The sequence below is a fragment of the Ascidia mentula genome, chromosome 2, assembly GCF_947561715.1.
Source record: "Ascidia mentula chromosome 2, kaAscMent1.1, whole genome shotgun sequence".
In the NCBI taxonomy this organism is placed as follows: Eukaryota; Metazoa; Chordata; class Ascidiacea; order Phlebobranchia; family Ascidiidae; genus Ascidia; species Ascidia mentula.
Window position 1 is genome coordinate 6,408,940 of NC_138567.1, and position 18,861 is coordinate 6,427,800.

General features: G+C 40.4%; 3 protein-coding genes across 4 annotated transcripts in view; 1 reads left to right on the forward strand and 2 right to left on the reverse strand.

Annotated features, from left to right (window-relative positions):
• The window catches only part of LOC145890544 (papilin-like), a 28,966-nt gene extending 21,563 nt beyond the window's left edge, over positions 1-7,403 (forward strand). Inside the window, exons 10-27 of one of the 2 annotated variants that reach the window (XM_082981650.1) lie at positions 594-714; positions 973-1,071; positions 1,170-1,290; positions 1,352-1,504; positions 1,904-2,083; positions 2,428-2,605; positions 2,806-2,979; positions 3,236-3,389; positions 3,676-3,782; positions 3,879-4,058; positions 4,222-4,692; positions 4,847-5,038; positions 5,313-5,426; positions 5,493-5,631; positions 5,850-5,986; positions 6,213-6,344; positions 6,674-6,814; positions 6,934-7,403. In XM_082981650.1, the coding sequence (XP_082837776.1) occupies positions 594-714; positions 973-1,071; positions 1,170-1,290; positions 1,352-1,504; positions 1,904-2,083; positions 2,428-2,605; positions 2,806-2,979; positions 3,236-3,389; positions 3,676-3,782; positions 3,879-4,058; positions 4,222-4,692; positions 4,847-5,038; positions 5,313-5,426; positions 5,493-5,631; positions 5,850-5,986; positions 6,213-6,344; positions 6,674-6,814; positions 6,934-7,139 (2,999 nt within the window). In that variant the 3' untranslated portion in view covers positions 7,140-7,403. The remainder of the gene's footprint in view (positions 1-593; positions 715-972; positions 1,072-1,169; positions 1,291-1,351; positions 1,505-1,903; positions 2,084-2,427; positions 2,606-2,805; positions 2,980-3,235; positions 3,390-3,675; positions 3,783-3,878; positions 4,059-4,221; positions 4,693-4,846; positions 5,039-5,312; positions 5,427-5,492; positions 5,632-5,849; positions 5,987-6,212; positions 6,345-6,673; positions 6,815-6,933) is intronic. The other variant, XM_082981652.1, reaches the window with a different exon arrangement.
• A 139-nt stretch (positions 7,404-7,542) lies between these two features.
• Positions 7,543-11,899, reverse strand: LOC145890545 (lysosomal proton-coupled steroid conjugate and bile acid symporter SLC46A3-like). Its single transcript, XM_082981653.1, has 11 exons — positions 11,687-11,899; positions 11,523-11,626; positions 10,892-11,053; positions 10,692-10,817; positions 9,527-9,807; positions 8,946-9,110; positions 8,713-8,885; positions 8,283-8,445; positions 8,135-8,218; positions 7,884-8,040; positions 7,543-7,818 (listed from the first exon to the last, which is right to left on the reverse strand). The coding sequence occupies exons 1-11, from the start codon at positions 11,795-11,797 to the stop codon at positions 7,746-7,748; spliced, it is 1,599 nt and encodes a 532-aa protein (XP_082837779.1). The 5' UTR covers positions 11,798-11,899; the 3' UTR covers positions 7,543-7,745.
• Positions 11,900-14,141: 2,242 nt separating this feature from the next.
• On the reverse strand, positions 14,142-17,149 carry LOC145889987 (lysosomal proton-coupled steroid conjugate and bile acid symporter SLC46A3-like). Its single transcript, XM_082981033.1, has 11 exons — positions 17,039-17,149; positions 16,877-16,980; positions 16,491-16,652; positions 16,295-16,420; positions 15,830-16,140; positions 15,334-15,483; positions 15,100-15,269; positions 14,709-14,871; positions 14,548-14,631; positions 14,322-14,478; positions 14,142-14,214 (listed from the first exon to the last, which is right to left on the reverse strand). Exons 1-11 carry the CDS (start codon positions 17,147-17,149, stop codon positions 14,142-14,144), a joined length of 1,611 nt encoding a protein of 536 aa, XP_082837159.1.
• Between the last annotated feature and the right edge of the window lie 1,712 nt (positions 17,150-18,861).

Below are 18,861 nucleotides of genomic sequence, written 5' to 3' on the forward strand. Positions count from 1 at the left end.
GGTCTGCGATCATGCATTGAAGTCGTGATGCATCTACTAGCAGACATCTTATAGACGGTGACGTTATTATGATTTGAACATTAGGCAGGTGTTTCGCTTGGCAAGTGTTAGAAAAAAAACGTGCTTTAACGTGCCAGGAATATTGGTTTTGATGACGGGATTAACTTATGTTTTGAAACTCGCGCTTCGAACACAACTGCACCTGCAACATTTGTTCAACTTCATAAAACACAGACATTCCATCGCGTGGCCAAATAAACACAATCACTTTGAGAACGCAGCAATCTGACACGCGATCGGCACAGAGACAACGTTTTTGAGCTATTTTCGTTGCTGTTAAATCGTGACGAAAGTATCTCGAATGATTTATGTTAAACTATATGATGTCCAAGTGGTGCCCCTCTCCTTTGGGAAATAACCCACAATGTCATGCACCAGTGATTTTGCCTTTTTCCCAGTATGCTTGTCTTGACCTGGTGCTTATGACCTTGTGGTCAGTTGCTACTGTTTGTGGAGCTGTGAGCAGCTATAGCGTTTGTTTAAAATACATTTAACTAACTTTAAAATTTCAACATGTTGTTTTCTTCACACAGGAACACAAACCAGGCGCCTGCGTTGTTTCAAGGGCGAAACGGAAGCATCTTCCTTCTATTGCAAATCCACACAAAGACCGGCGCGACGCAAGACCTGCAATGAAGAACCATGCCAAGCGAGGTGTGTTAAAATATCATTTCCTAAAGACAGACATTAAAGCCAAAAAAACAGTTCTGAAATTTATTATCAAACGTTACAATTGTAATCACAATCAATGTCAATAAGAAATGTAGGCGAGAGGACATAAAGGCGATGAATATTGTTTGTCTTAAAGATTTATAAAGCATTAAGTTATGTTCCTAACATTTCCTTCATACTTGAACTTCCAACGTTTGAACTGCATAAATAATTGTAGGTTACTTTAGAGATATTTCCTAGATGGAAAGCCGGAAATTGGACAAGATGTTCGGCGACTTGTAATGGGGGAGTGCGATACAGGCAGGTGTACTGTACGGAGACGCCACGCCTTTCCAACAGGTAACATTTCAACATATAATTAGGCCTATGTTACAAAATAGATCAAGTTATTCACCAAGGCAAGAGGCTGGGGTTAAACGATTGGTGTTTGTCTTTAGCCCACCCAGACTTGTGAGAAGGGAGCGCTGCGAGGAAGAGGACGCGGATCCGTTGCCTAGCAACCAAGAGAGCTGCAACATCCAACCGTGTCCGGGCTGGGAGGTTGGGAACTGGTCGGAGGTAAGCATTGCCAACATAACGACTAAACGTTTTCAGTGCTTAACTTGCCCGTATTTAAAAGTGTTCGACCACGTGTGGACCCGGACTGATGGCCAGAGAGGTCAGGTGTCAACCCGCCCACTCGTGCCGATCAAGTTCAATGCCTGATCGAACGATGACGTGTGATTTAGGTCCATGTTCGGGACTCCAGTGGGTCGTTAGTGAATGGAGCGAGGTAAGGGTATTAAAATTTTATGCAAATATAAACAAGTTTTCTTGTAGTGTTTCGCAAGGGGCCTGATCTGATGTTAATAGGATATTCATTTTTTGTCCATTTTTTGCAACAGCGCGTGTCTATATTAGCTTGTGTAGCATATTACCAAACCACATTACAGTTAAAAACGCATTTCCAATCATGGGATTTCTTTCCAGATCACCATATTGTTTTATATAAATTTGCATGCAGCAAATAATTAGAATTTAGTGAACTGCATGCACCAAGCTGCATTAATAAGATAAGTCGAAACAATGGCAATATGTGTGCATCTCACAAAATTCCTATTATTTTAGTTGAACATTAGGTATTTTAAGCTTGCTGTTAAACGACGATGTCGCAATATGTTACTTATTGCAGTGTACTGAGGACTGTGGAGAAGGAATGCAAACGCGCATGATTCATTGCGTGGATGCTGAAGGTAAAATGTACACAGACGAGTTATGCAGCGGCCTGGAAAAACCACTTCACCACCAGACATGCACTGTGTCAACGGGATGTCCAACCACTTTACACTGGATGGCAGCAGAGTGGAGCCAGGTTGAAACTTTTGTTTATTGCTCTATTAGTACAGTTTTCTTTTTTTCGGAAAAAAGTTCGAAACCCTCATTTTTAAATGTTAATGTATTAGATATATATTTTTAAATCATCACAATATTTATGAGCACAATGCGTTTTCGGCGAATACCATGACAGCTAAAGTATATTGTGACAAAGAAATAAGTTCCTTTAAATAAGTATTACACATAATATCTCTATCACACGAATCATCACATCCAAGATTAGGTCTCAAAGGCCACAAAGATTTGTCATCGCAAAACATGCTTCGAAACATCACACATACTTTTAATAGTTAGCAAAGTAACAATCTGCAACTTTTTTAGTGCTCGTCAGCTTGCGGTGATGGGATGCAAACTCGTAAGGTTGTGTGCGCCCTACAACGGGGCAACACCTTCCGGGTCTTCCCCGATGAGCACTGCGAAAATGTCACCGAAGAAAATGTGAAACCGCCTTTTATGCAGAACTGTACGTTGGGTCGGTGTCCAGCAACTTGGTTCACAGGCAAGTTTCAATTTTCCACGTGTGTTTAAGCACGATTTACCATTTTTAAATTAAAAGTTATGTGTTTGCGTTAGTCTGGGTCATTGCTACAGTTTTGCCAGTGGAAAAAGTTAACTTTCTGAGTGCATAAAGCGTGTACAAAAAAGATATAATTCGCACTAAACTATATTTATCATAACATCGACGTTTTGAATCACCAGGACCTTGGAGCACGTGTTCGTCTACCTGTGGGGGTGGGGTGAGAAGTCGTCAGGTGATGTGTCTCTCCGAGAGCACATTTCGTCCTCTTGAGGAAGGGGATTGCGACAAAGAGGGGAAACCCCAGTACGAACAGATCTGCAGCGCCAACCCGTGTCCACTTCAACGTAGTGGAGGTTAAATGGTTTTTAATAGGAATGTTTTGTTTATTTTGGCGTTTACTGCTTTGCAAATGAAATTGAGTCATGGTACTGCTGATGATGGTGCTTTTAGAGAATTTTTCATGTAATTTTTCAGATTAAGTGGATTAATAATCATAAATACTGGTGACAAAACGAAAATCACAACATAGCAAACCGTGGACTGTTGGCAAACATATGTACATCAGACTGAAAAAAAGTATTTTTACGAACCACCCCCTTTCGATTTCAGGGTTGCCTGCCGCGGATGGACTACATGTTGTCGAACGTGTTACGCAAAACAAGATCGCTGAACAAGAAGAAGACTGCAGTTTATCAAGATATGGATGCTGTCCAGACGGTAGAACAAGTAGAGGCCCCGGAGGAAAAGGTTGCATTGAAGTCAGGTATAAATCGACATTACACGCCACAATGTTTGGTTCTTACAAGCATGTCTATCACCTGCAGTGTGTTGCCTTTTATTAACGGATTATCGAGCTTTTTTTACCCCAAAATGGATTGTGCATTTAATATCGAAAACCCTTTATTTATACATTTTTCACTCCACCGGAATTAAAACCCAGGTTATTGACAGGAATAATTCCGATTTTTCTGATTGCCATATGGTTCGGGCGCCTTGACCGATAATTTCATGTTTTGCCTTTTTTCCTCATGTTGTCATTTTATTTTCAGAAGTGGAGTAGTGCCTACAGCGCCACCATGCGAATCGTCTGAATTCGGTTGCTGCTTTGGAGGACAAACAGCGTTAGGTCCAAAGAAGCAGGGCTGCCCTGAACACGGTAAATTCGGAAATAACTGTAGATATATTTCATTGATAGCGTTCTTTATCGTTGTATAAGCCATGTTCATTGACAACAATTGTGTTCTGCGCATAGATTATTGTTACGCGGATTTGGACACTGGCGGATATTGTGGCAGCTGGGTTTCGCGCTGGTTTTACAACCACACTACAGCGCAATGCGAGCACTTCTGGTTCGGCGGTTGTACGAGTAACCATAACAACCACCTGAGTGAAGACGCGTGTCACGTGACCTGCAAGTTGGGTCGTCTGCCAGGTGAGAAAACTGCACAGAGCAATCGATAAGCACTGGTTGAAGATATAGAAAAAACTGCATAGGATTAGTGAATACAGCTAAATCTGCAAAATGGCATTCTTGCAACAAGAATTTCATACTAACTGAAGCAATGAATGTTTTGCTAACTTGCAAATGTTTGCAGACCAGATTATCACAACAGACGCAGTTCCAACCTCAACAACAGGAATAACGATAACGACCGAAGCCACGACATTGAGGCCAACTACAACCGAGCTCACAACTACAACCTCAACAAAACCTACAACTCAAACAACAACAACAACAGAAACGCAACCGTCAACAATACAATCCACCATAACTTTCAATCCACAGCCTGAAGGTGTCCAAGGAGCAAGCAGTAGAAATCAGGCTTTTACTGGTCATTCGCGGGTCACAACTATCACCAGAGGCCGGTCAATAGTGGCCAGGGCGGCACATTGCACTGATCGGCAGATTAAGGGCCCGTGCTACGGTCATTACTGGCGTTGGTATTTCGATATTCTGGATGGGACCTGCAAACTATTTGTCTACGGAGGTTGCGCCGGGAATCGAAACAACTTCAAGTCACGTGAGGAGTGTGAAATGGAGTGTGACGAACAAGCAATTGTCCCCGGTGAGTTTTCCACGTTTTTGATATCGTTTAGAAACTCCCACCAAGTTTGCAACGGAAAACATGCAACGGACTTTGTGTCCTTGTGTTCCAATGTGTTGCATGTACTAAACTGCTTGTTGGAAAACGTTGAAGACATTCGGGTAATGCTTTATAGGAAGAACGAAATGCCAACGTACTCGGATGTTGGCGCTGTTTGATGGTCGTCGTTCTCCTCAATGCCACCCAAGTACTGGCGAGTTTTTATCCAGGCAATGCGTTAGCGACGAAAGCGACGTGACGTCAACATGCTGGTGCGTCAATCCAGCCACAGGCGAGGAGATACGAGGAACAAGAGGCACAGCGGACTGTAAGTATTACGTTTTTCAACAAATTAAATTACTAAATTTTCTAAGCTTAGGAAGAACAAGTTTAAGCATAAACAAGCATAAGAGAACAAGAAGTATGAGGAGTAACGCAATTAATGCAAAGGCACCTTAAAATTTTGAATGTAATTTTGAATAGGTTGCCAAAGTGACTTTATGGAAGACAATAGTTAAATTTGTCCTATGGCTGTTTACAGTTGCGTGCGTTGTTAATATAACAAAAAAAAACTGTGTGATGAAATTTATTTTAATTTTCAGGCAACCAAGCTTGGAAAAATCAACATGTGACGTCACCTTGCATAGCTTCAACATACGGCTGTTGTCCAGACGGAACATCAGCTGCAAAGGGACCAAGAAATCTTGGCTGTCCACGTTAGTGCGACTTATGTGCGCTGGAAACGTTAACGAACAGTGTTACATAGACCTTTTTGTCCACAGGAACAGTTCGTTTCAAATCAGGACGAGTCTCAATGATCGTTTCAAAAGGAAACTCCGTGCGTCTTCCTTGTCCGGCTGTTGGTTATCCTCGTCCATCAGTAAAGTGGTTTAAAGACGGCCAGGAAGTCGAAATGACCTGGTAAGTGAATTGTTTTCATCCAAAGTGTCTCCAAATGTATTGTGTTATAGCCGAGGTTGGCAACTGTGCAAGATATACAAAATTACTGCAACTGGTTAACTTAACGTTGGTATATGTTGCAAATTAAACTTGCGAGCTTGATGCATTATTTGTAATTCTGTTGTATGTTGCTTTGCGTAAAAAATGATGAAATATTTCATCGATATCCTTTGAAAAAGGCGCAGAAGTGTCAACGTAAAGGATCTTTCCCTGATACTAACCTCCGCGAAACGGGAGGACGCTGGACGCTACGTTTGTGTTGCAAGCAACGGAGTCGGAACTTCGCAGCGAAGAGCTGTGAGACTTACGATTAATGGTAAGAATTTCTACGATTCACAATTTTTGCACTCAAAGAATGTAGCAAGAAAATATATATCGATGGGAATAGGTCATGTTTCACCATGAACTACCATGGCACTGAATAACAGAATAAAACTGTATTCAGAATAGACACTTCCACCTCATTGATCCTTATATGCAACTGTTAATAAAAATTACTGAAATTACGCTTCGTTCTCACGTTTCAATTAACTCCGTTTTAGAACCGAGCATCAAATTCAGAACTCGACCAGCTGACGTCACTGTTACGTCAGGGAGCTACGCCAAAATGCGTTGCCGAGTTAAAGGCGAAGCAACAGTGAAGTGGTACAAGAATGGACGGCCCTTGTCCAGAAGTAAGTTGTCTCACGTTTGCGTCGGTACAAAGTTATAAAAATGTTCTATTTGTATTGCAACAAAAGAGTAATAATGAAGATATATATATATGCGATTCTATAAAAGTGCAAAATGGCAACGTTGTCAAGAGTTGATCAAATGTGACAATAAATAAAACAATGTGAAACAAATTATTAACATTAAATAGGTACAAATTCGCAGTTAACAAAATACGTTGTTTGCCAGATGAATTTTGATCAGTAAAGACTTGGAAAAAAATCAGCAAACCAACATAAAATACATGAGGTTTTGTTCCACAAGATTAAATGCCTGTTGTTATTTCTTTTAGGTAACAACTATGCAGTGAAATCCTGGGGTGAATTGCGCTTCAGTCGAACCCGGATTGTCGACGCGGGTCGCTACACTTGCATCGCTAGCGCCCCCAGCGGCAAAGTTATTTCCGCTTCTGCGCAGCTGCAAGTTCAACCAAGTAAGTATTTGCTGAAACGACACAAATGCCTTTTCCTTGTCTGTTCTTTGCCGCCATTTTGAAGGTCACCACAAAGGTGAAAATTTGTCACCCCCAAGTAAATCCTTTACTTATTTCAGCCCAACCAGCGACTGTTTCCACCACGCCACCACCAATACGACGCATGACGTCATCAGTGACGTCGTCATCATCAAGGCAGTGCAAAGATTATCCGCGATATGCGAACTGTCGGCTGGTGATGAAAGCGCGGATGTGTCGCCACTACGCCAAGTTTTGCTGCATGACGTGTAAGCGACGTCATCACAAACACGTGGCCCTGTCGTGATATCATCATGAAGCGTCTCCGTGAGCAGGGGATCTCGATGCATCGCTGTGAGTCGCCGGTCGGGAATGGAAAACATTTGTCCGTGATGCTGCCTGTTTCGTGTTTCAGCATATTTTTTGTTATCGCCTTTTTTTTCTTTTTTGCGTCAGCATATTATATCATTACCATAGAAAAATATCACACCTCATCCTGTGTCGATGACGCCTCTCTCGCGTTTATTTAACGTTTTTTCGCGCTCAGAATACAACAAGTCTTTCGTTTCTCGTCCATTCGTCCCGTGTGCAAGTGTTGAATTTTTGGTTTGTTCGTCCCTTCAGCAAAAATAATTTTATTTTTAGACGACAGAGCAAATGATATGTGAAAGTAGAACGCCATGCAGATAACGAACAACCACAAATAGCGTGAATTGTGTGTGTGAGTAAAACTAAAAAATTTTTAACAATATTATCTCAAACATTCAGACTTTTGTCGAAAAAATAAACCATGCAATGCACAAGACTATACGCGTACAAAACAGACCATGACATTGGGGTGCATTAATGTGTGTTTGGTTACATGCTTGTGATGGAAGTGATTAAAATAAGAAACAATAAAAAGAAAAGGAAGTTAAGAAATAAGAGATTGCCTTTCTTCTTCGAACGATATTCTATCTTCTTGTCGGTCAGCGTACCACACGCAACTAAACAAAAAAAGTGTATTTACAATAGGTTGAGAATTACACAAGCCACGTAATAAGGTCCTTACGTCATGAGCAAGACCGGAACGACGAGCAGGGAGGCAGCAAAGAGCCACGCGAAGCCGTGGAAGATAGAAATCGTAGCCGAATACAGGGATAAAAATGAAATCGTAGAAACTAGAAAAGTGATAACGTCCGAGCTTGAAAGTAGAGCGAATGTAGCACCTGAAAGTAACACAATATCACCTCAGAGTTACATTAAAATACGTTCTGTTCTGTGCTGGTACAATAGCGTGTGTAAGCAGTTGAATATACGTACCGTACTCCGATTCGGACACGAGGCTGGACATTTGCGCTTTGATAAAAGACGTTTGTGCGTTTCCGAATGCCATTACACAAGTGGCTGAAACAGAAACCAAATGTTTATTCGTAGCTGTGGTCTATATGTAACCGAACGTTAAGCTTACCGAGGAAGACAACGAAGATTTCAGTGGCGAACGACATCATTGTGAGGTATAAAAGCCACCCGACGAATGACACGAGGATCAAAGAGTTATTGGACAAATTAAAACATCGTTGGTAGAACAGAACCGCCAACGGAGTGCATAGAATGACCACAAACTTCAGACCCTGGTGAAGTAGAGTATTATTTATTTGTGTAACATGGGAATGTAATGTTGATCTATCCTATGTACATAGTTTGGATAAAGGTTATGAAAAGGGAACCAAAAACCGCCAAATATTTTTTTAAGGTTTCTACTTTTTCAGGGTTTTTAGAATATTGTAATAGTGGTTATCCAAGTATGCATTTATAAAAAAAATCTCAATATTTCACTGGCTGGTTCTTTCGCTTTCAAACTCAGGTACCTATCCCCAGACTTTCAGTAAACCACTTACCGATTGTATACCGACCAGCGCCGGATTAAAGCAGAGAGGTTGTGAGAGAAGGTAGATGGTGGTGAATGTTTGTGTGCCCACATTCAGAAACATAGCGACGTTGTAAGAAATCAGATAAAACCACATTCGCCAAACCCTACCCGGGTATCTACCGCCACCGTGCGGACAAACCTCTGCACGAAAAATAATCATGGTTTATTTTACGGAAAAAAACGGCATTCTTTGCCTTGCACCTGATGAGGAGATTTTTCTGGTGACGTGACACTTGTTGCAGTGGCTGTACTCGCTGCTGTAGACGTTCCAAACAGATCGCATCAAGTCAAGGAGATTACATCTAATTGTCCTAACAGACGTTTGTCCGGATGACGAGGAAAAGGATTCGTTTCGTGTGGATTTTGCTGCAGAGTAAAATAAGCTCAAAATGCATAAACACCTATTTTAATGGGCAGAGTATATAAATAAGGACATGTTTGTAGTGCAAAAATGTGTTGTCAAATTTATTGAAAAACAAACTTTTCTAGAATTTTAGTAGTTATACGTCACTTCTTGCAATGGTCAATAGGAAGGTAGTGACATCGCAGCAAAACTGGATAAAACCAATTTTTCATAACAAGCCGCGGCAAGATGCGAAAAAATTCCCTCCCGGTAAAGGTTTAAACTCGTGACTCAAAATAACTGCTCTAATCACTGCATGAGTTAAGGGAATGGGTAAAATTTTTTACTATGTGAATTTTAAAAACGTTTGCATTATTTTTGCGCCGAAAAGCATCAACAGCCTTTACCTTTTGCTTATGCAAACTTATCGAAAACACACCGTTATCTGATATTGAAGAACTACTGGAAGCAGGCTGTGAAAAGAGAACTTCATTGGCATCTTCCTCGTTAATAGTGACGTCATCGTCCCTCCGTTCGTTTAAGATCTTGTCATGTAGAACCCTTGAATCGTGCAGAAAATAAATAATGACGAGGGCAACTCCAGCCATCAATATACAAGCGAGAACGAGGACGAAATATCCCAGAAAGTCGATCAGATACCGCGTGGTTATTCCAGAGACGCCACCTCCAATACCGAGACACGTGTCGATGAATACCATTCTGTGGAAAATTTGACATGCGGTATTATTCCATGTCAGCGGTGCACAACCTGCGGCCGTACGGCCACATGCGGCCGCAGACGCTATTTTTTGCGGCCGTGCACATTTATATCAAAAAGTATGCATTGGCGGCCGTCGTTGCTTCTGAAACTTGTTTTTCAGCGGTCTCAAGAGTTAAGCTTTTAATTAGGCCCATTTCCATTTCCGAGTTATACACATTCGTTCGCTGTAGCGAGTAGTAACTAGTGCAACCACCGCAACCGAGACAAAGCGCAACAATACGGATGGTGACGTCATAAAACATTAATAGCATATCGGTGAATTGTCATGTACGCATGTACAGTTGTTGTCGAAAAGCTAAACAGTGGAATCACTCAGTCAGTGGCGGCCGTTAGCACACAGTGGTGTGTGTGTTGCGGCCGGCAATAGCAAAAAGGTTGTGCACCCCTGCTCTATGTAAAGATTCAATGGAGATTGTATGATTTTTGACGCGGGGAGAAGATGTTGCACGCCAATATTTCACAGGATGTCGCTTGTTGTGGATATTTTACCCAAGAGTTACCATTGAGCTACGGTTTTGTTTGTTTTTATTTTATTTTCAGCACAGAAACTGACGATGCCGTTGTAGCGAAAATAATATTTCTGTGAAATTTTAAATAAAAAGTCGTAATGACGCTGGTCGTCAACCACTCTTTGTGATGTATTTTGGATATCTGACAAGATAGGAGAGATCGGTAACACCCAACAAATAGGCTGCTTCCTGTTGTCTGAATAATATTTTTCTCTTGCCCAGTAAATTTAAACAAATGAGCTAATGTTCAATATTGATAGAATGCAACGTACATTCACAATTAAGTCATTTTGCAAACAGGATTGACTCCTTACCTTATACCACGTGACTCGTTTGGGATGATGTCACTTAAATATGCGTATCCCTGCATCAACAGCGTCATGTAATAACCGCCCGAACCAGCAAGAAAGTAATACAAAAAGAGCGTCTTTAATGGTAATCTGCAAACACAAACGCAATCGTTATCACAGCAGCTGATAAATCGACGGAAGCTTTTCATTGACTTAATACTAACCCTAGACAGACAACAAAAGCCAAAAAGACGTTACTGAGAAGAATTCCGACCACTGGTATTGTCATGGCAACCTTACGTCCCACTCTGTCACCCAACGACGTCACAAATAGAGCTGAAAATGTCGCAGGAATAAGCATGGTCAAATCAAATTTTAAGTTCCATCTGCCAAACAAATGTGAGGGTTTAAGCAAAACTTCTTTACAAACCCCTGTACATGAAGAAGTTTTGCACATAATTCCTTCCAACACGATTATGCTGTGCTTCATCCATTGCATAAAGTGCACGCATCCACTATAAGCAGAGTGGCCATATCGTGCTTATTTCTATGATCTGTCAGGATCCGTGTGATAAAAAAAATGCACTTATTTCCAATGACGTGATTATGATAATGTAATTAATGTTGACTTCCAAAATCAGGCAAAGTGACCATAATTACAATTTCAATCGATTTCGACCCCAAAAACTAGCGGATAGAAATTAAAAACTTTGCGCCCAACAATGACTCAGTGTTGGATTTCTCTCGTGTAAAAACCCAGTCTTTTGTCAGTTAGAAGACGGCCTTTTTAAAAGGAGCGCGTTTCCTTTTTGGTCTGGGCTGATAGTATAACCCAGTCTAGAGTCCACAACTTACTGTGATGCTTCTTTGGCTACGACGTCATCAACAGGGTTTGTTGTGTTGTATGATTTGCAGCCTGTGGTCTCATTGTGTGTGGTGTTGTGTAGCTCCGCCACTTTCTGTCAACATACCATTCGTTTATTTAACATGAAATCCCCTGATCATTACCTCACACTCACCATGTAAATGTATTCACCTGACAGAGCTAATGATAACAATGCGCTAAATGCGACAAATATATTTAAAACGCGAAGAACTACAACTATGCGGTTGTTAAACGAACAGACCATCTCATGGCCGTGAAATAAATGGAACACACTGGGCTGCTCGATAAAAAATCGACCAAAAATGCCTTTGGTTAGTTCATCTGGCTAATTGTCTTTCCTACTACCAGCAAAAATGTCAGAGCTTCAAAGCAGTCGCCTGAGTAACATCAACAAAGTATTAGTAACAACACACGTATGACTGTGGAAAGAAACAGTGTTTACACTAAACAATAAATGCAACTAAGATCTTCAGGCTTTACACTCTTGTGTTTCACACGGACTTTAACCTATTGACCAGTCGTCAATTAACTATCACGTGATAGCCCAAGCTTGAGAACCAAACCTCCATGCTCCATTAGGTTACAACATTCGAAAGCCTCTTCTGTCTATAATGACCTGCAAGATATTTTACTCTTCGTTTCTAACGCTTTTTTGTAAAAGAGTTTGGCGTTTTTAAGGTCTTTTAACGTTTTAGCCAAAAGCTATCTTTAATGGCTTTCGTAGTGTGCTGTTGTCTAGCCCGTGTTAAACAACAGACACTTCCCATTAACGCACCAGCCAAAGCTTCGAAACGACACTTGTAGCATCGCAGTCGCTGTACAGCACATTTTCTTCCGCTTAGAATAAAGGAAATGGTTTAAGAGCACGTTTCGAGTTTCGACGATACGTAACATATTGACTGTACATAAAACAGAACACTTGTTTGATACTTCCAATAAAGCAAATAACCCGGTACAGGCCTCTGTTACTAATTAACAGAACCAATGACCGATTCCAGCGCCTGGTGGTGAATGGATTGCTGGTCATGAAAATGTTTTCCATTGTCGTAAATTTGTCATAAAACCAACACAAGCGGAATATCAGGTGGTTTTTGAGCAATAGTTTGCGTTGTGTTGCTACCACAAATTCATAAAGTCCCACTTTTCTCAAGCACGCCCACTGACTAACTCACATAAAATTGAAAGTGTTTATTCGGTCGATTTAAGACACGCGGGTATTCAAACCATCTGACAGGGTTGTTTCCAATCATCCAATGGAACCTGACTTCAAATTTGTCATTTGGCTCATACAGAATGCTTTACACCTCCGTCCAATTAAGCAGAGTTGCTGAATATATGTACGAGCTGTGCAAACAGCCAATAAACGCTCTTCCACGCAGCGCAGTAAGCAAAGTGTAGACGAACCTCGGCTGCTAATCAAAAAATTGCGACCGCATGCGCTATGGGGTTTAAGTTTCACTGCTAATTGACTTTTTCAGCAAACATTCTGTGATCTGTGCTAAGAAGTAGCTTTAATACAAATCCGTACTGTTGGCTTAAATTTAGGCAGGTGAACAAAAATAAACATTCAAATCATGGAAGGTTAAAGATAAAATAACATACATTCCTTGTCAACACTTCACCGCAACGGGTTTGTTATCGGCATCAAACTTTTTTCAAAACGTACCCAACGTCCGCCTTCCTATTTGAAAAACTCTGCCCCGCGGTCACCGCATCAAACCGTTTGGCATCAAACTGACGGCGCATCACAAAAAGGGATGACGTTGAAATTTGATAAATACGTTGATAACATTATGTCGGCAAACAATGCTGAACGCTCGGTCTTGCTCGTTTGGTGAAATTGGTTTTGGCGTTCGGTGCCTGTAGTTTGTGTTTTGGAAAGACGCAAGTGGATTGTTGATTCCACTATTTGATTTCATACATTTTAGTTTTACAATAACAGGAAAACCATTAAGTTGAGTTTGTTGGTGTTTTGATCGTTACATTTAATGCTTACTGAATTATGCATATTTGGCTTTTTAAACAACTTAATACCATTCCAACAAACCTAAAAAACAAGTTTCATTATTGTGAATACAGGTTCACTACGACTTAACCGATTAGTGACACGTGGAGTTTGACCAAAATGCGTTGCCGGGATAAGAAGGAGCTACAGTGTGAACTGGTACAGGAAGGACAATCTATGCCCTTGCATTCACACCGTTTGTTCGGTTAGTACAAAATGTGCATATTTTCAGTTATGGTAAAATTGCACTTTGCTTATTCCGGTTCAACCAAAGTTCGTTGCCTAGAGTACGTGGGTGAGTGACGTCACCCGTGACCCTTTGCGTTGAGAAAACGAAGCTTTATGGTTTGTTTGTTTCCTGGGTCAAGAATAAAAACCGAGCCTATTATTTTATTGCAATAGAAATATGTGGGTACAGTCTGAAAAATACTTATTCTAAGTATTTTGAACATTTGTTTGGCCAACTGACCGATGAAGAAAAAGAACACACGAGAAATGGGCCTGAACATTCAGGTAAAAGGGTGCTATTACTAAGGCTAGAAGGTCAATTACGTAGCAAACAATACATAATAAAACTGACAAGTCATGAAATGAGAGATTTTCTTTCATCGTCCGAAGACATTTTATCCCTTTGTCGGTCAGCGTACCACACGCATCTATAAAACAATTTTTTAACGAATATAGTACTTTTTTTTAAAACAGTTATTTAACGAATATAGTACTTTTTATGTTGTTTAACGTAAAAAAAATAACGTTTACTTACGTAATTAGCAATATCGGAATAACGAGCACGGTGGCAGCAAACAGCCACACAAAGCCATGGTAGATAGAAATCGTAGCTGAATACAGGGTTAAAAATGAAATCGTGGAAAGCAGAAAAGTGATAATTTCCGAACTGGAAAGTAAAGCGAACGAAGCACCTGAAAACGTAACACAGTATCAGATTAGAATTACACATATATATGTTGTATACAACACAAAAATCGAACCGTGCTCAAACTCCGAAACGAGGTTGGACATCTGCGCCTTGATAAAAGAAGTTTGTGCGTTTCCGAATGCCAGCGTAGCAGTGGCTACAACAGAAAAAAAAACATCTTAAAATTTACAGTTTGTACGTTGACTTGCACTGGGCACCGAGGGTGCGACTTACCGATGAATACAACGAACGTTTCAGTGGCGAACGACATCACCATGGTGTATGCAACCCATCCGAAGAAACACACAATGATTAACATATTGTTGGAAAATCCCAAACATCGTTGGTAGATTATAATTACAACTGGAGTAAAACCAATCACCATAAACTTCATTCCCTGTTAAAATATGTAATTTATAAACTGTACTCTTTACAACTGTTCTTTCTGAGAAAACATTTGAGACGTAATTTGTAAAAAAACACTATCTTCTGTTTTGGGGTTTGACATAATCAGTGTGAAGATTGCATACGAATGCCAACTCTGAATTAAAGTTTGTCCAAGGACTCTTTTTCACTAAAGCAACTAGTTCTTTCGCTCCCTAAATCAGATCCGTAAACCACTTACCGATTGTATACCGACCAGCACTGGATTAAAGCAAAGAGGTTGCGAGAGAAGGTAAATGGTGGTGAATGTTTGTGTGCCCACATTGACGAACATGGCGAAGTCGTACGAAATCAAATAAAACCACATTCGCCAAACCCTACCCGGATATCTGCCGCCACCGTGCGGACAAACTTCTGCATGTAAAAAGAATTAACATTCACTTCATGAAAGAGCTCGGTATTCTGCGCCTCGTACCTGATGAAGGTGATATTTTGGTGACGTTGTTGTCTTGGTCCCTTGTAATGCAGCACTGATCGCAGTGGCTGTATTCGCTGCTGTAAACGTTCCAAACAGATCGCAACAAGTCGAGGAGATTATAACCTTTCTTCTTTGCATGTTTTTGTTCTGACAGGGAAAATATAAGCATTACAAACATAAAGTGAATGTAAAGTGAATAATAAAAAAATATGATATATCAACATTTTATGGTAATAAATTTAACCTACATAACCGTTTTGCGTGTCTAGAAAACTGATTTTCAACATTGTTACTATAACTCAATATTTGAATGTGTAATTGTTTTAAGTACTATTGGTTTATTTCCCGCGTTAAATTTGATTAAACTATAATTGAAATAGCCTGTCCTAAACCATCCCACACTCAAATGTGTAATTTTGGCGGATGTACCGACCACAAAGTTTTCTACCAAAAACTATTGCCCCAAAAAACAATTCAAAAAAATGCAACTAACTTTTCTCTGTTTCACCGTTTCGATCAAATGATCCGTAATCGGACGTAATAGAACTGCTTGAAGCAGATCGAGATATTATGACATCAACATCGTTGTTGTTGACCGTGGCGTCATCATCGCTTGCGTCGTCCAACATTTGGCTACGTAATACTCGTGAATCGGGCAAAAAGGGAATAATGAGTAGTCCGACTCCAACCAGTATAGTGCAAGCTAGGACGGGGGCAAAGAAACCCTGGCTGTCAATCCAGTAGCCGCTGATGACTCCAGAAACCCCACCGCCAACTCCAAGACAGGTGTCAAGAATTACCATCCTAGGGTAATATGAATACATTTATTGGAAAATTAACGAGAACTTTCTACTTTCAAGATTTCTCATGGAAAAAATGGCCGTTTTGAGTTAGCATTATCAAAGAAAGCCAGGTTTAGCTCGCGTAAACAAAAATGAAAATAGAAATAACTCCTTGCCTGATTCCACGTGATTCGTTTGGGGTAATGTCGCTCAAGTAGGCGTATCCCTGCATCAACAACGTCATGTAGTAACCGCCCAGACCGGCGACAAAATTATAAATAAAGAAAGCTTTCAACGGCCAACTGCACAAACAAAAGCAAACATTACAATACGAAAACAGCACGGAAAGTTTTCCATTAAGTTTATACTAACTCTAAATACACGGCTGTAGCGAAAAACGCGTTACTGAGAAGTATTCCAACCACAGGTATTGTCATCGCCAATTTACGACCGACTCTGTCACCCCATGACGTCACGATGATTCCAGCGAAGGCCGCTGGGATGAACATGGTCATGTCGAATTCTAAAGTCCATCTGGCACACAAGTGGGAAAGTTAAATACTTTTACAAATAAACAGTGCACTTGTATTGCAACAACTTTTTAAGTATTTAACATTGTCGCAGCTTGGTGATTAGGTACGTTATTGTCTACCAGCTTTAATATCCGTATGGTACCAAATAAGTATAAACCACAGCGTAAACAGAATTTAAAGAATATCCAACGCGCGTGTAACAAACAAACTTTGTCCACTACTTGCTTTGAAACTTCTTTTGCCACGAGTTGGTCGATGGCAGAGGTTGTGTTGTTTGATTTACAGTCAGTGACAACCTTGTGAGTGATGTTGTGAAGTTCCGCTACTTTCTGCAAACATGTTGACGGTATTAATTAGGACAATATATTAACGTTATCCTCTACTTACCCGGTATATGTACTGATTTTTCACAACCACTGTTAGAAATGTGCTGAACGTTATGATTGCGTTCATCAAGCAAAGGACACAAACCGCATAGTTATTAACAGAACTGGCCATTACATACCCGTTGATGTTACTGAAAAGGTTGATTTTTCAAGGAAAAATAAAAAAAAAACTGCAGAAACACGATTTAAACTTTCGTCAACGCAGGCTTACAATTTGAAAAACAACTAAATTGTGGCTGAAAGTAGTTTATGCCATATTAATGAACAAAATAATGTTTCGTCAAAACAACGACCCATATTGAAGGCAAAACGCTGCGTTTCCCATTTGTTTTTCAATTGCCACATCACCCAGATTGTAACCTCTGGCCTAGTTTTTACATTACGTCATAGTTTGTTTGAACATCATCACGTGATGTCGAGTGGATTAGGGACGTTTAATCCCTGGCACATCAACATGTACACCCTCGCATGTCCCGAGGTACGTAGGTTTTTTATCTGTCAATTACCACAATATCTTCTGTAACGTTTACAATCAATAATTTTCCCAAATGACTTAGCGTGGCAATTTGTACTGAACTAAAGCTTGCCAAAACACCTGTTTTAAAAATTATGTCTGTCTTGTTCGTATTGTTTACTGGAAACATCAAAAAACAAAATCTGACTGCTGTACGTTAAGACCAGCACCCCAACTGCGCTGAAATACGAAACGGAAGGCGGGTTTAATACTTGCTACAAAGCAAACATCTTGAAACATGCCTGTTACTAATTTACAGACCTCATCACCATTACCAAACGCTTCTCGGCAAATGTAATGCGGCCTCATTCCCAACGCAAAAAAAAACATTCCTTGGCCTCCCGTTTCAATTTGTCTCGAGTGAAACTTAAAACTGTCCTATTGTGTGTTGTTATAGCTGTACAACTGTTTTGCAATAAATGCGCCCCTTTAAAAAATGGTATTTAGGCTGCAAGCACTCGTACATTATATAAATAATGTGTAAGTTATAAAACCCACATACAGCCTGGAGCAATAATTAAAAAGCCAGCAAAACAATAACAAAAACACCCTTTCGAGAACCATCATACATAGCACCAGAAACCGATTACTTACAAAGATAAACACATGACGTTGACGGAAATGCAATAAAAAGTTATCTTCATTGTTCAGGTGTAACGACTTGAAGTCTGCAGCGAGCCTGCGACAGCCCAGCTCCTCTGCTAACGTGAAATGTACAGCATTTGCTTGATCAAATCAAAGTTCCCAATACGTTATATGCCGCTCACCATTACAATCGGTACACGTGTTGCACTAGACTTTTGGTTAGCACTGTAGATGGTGTTCATAGCGTGCTCGCAAAATTTAAACAAACAAACCAAAGCCCACAAACCTGACGTGAAACATGCCTGCTCTGTAAAGTTAAGGGTTTGAAGCGGAAATTGTCGGCTGACATCAAACTAACGACAAACACAGTGTGACAAATGCCCCGCCATTTCCACAACATGTCGTTATTTATCCTGTGAAAACATATTCAGAACATGATGCAGCTGATTTTGAACGCAAACGCAAATGTTTATCAACTATTCACTGAATGAGAACCGGTATTGATAGAAGCTATTAAAATTAATGCAGTTTCTCAGACACAGCTAAAACTGTATACGTGATCTTCGTCAACATAAACATGTCCGTCACAGAAAACACGTGTCCGCACTTTCTAATCTGAGATTTAGTTGTAAAGTCTTTACGAGAAATAGAGTTGTTGTGATTTGGCAAGTTTCTCTGTTTTGGTTTTAAGTGGCAGGAAGCGAAAAAGTCCGGTCCGCGGACAT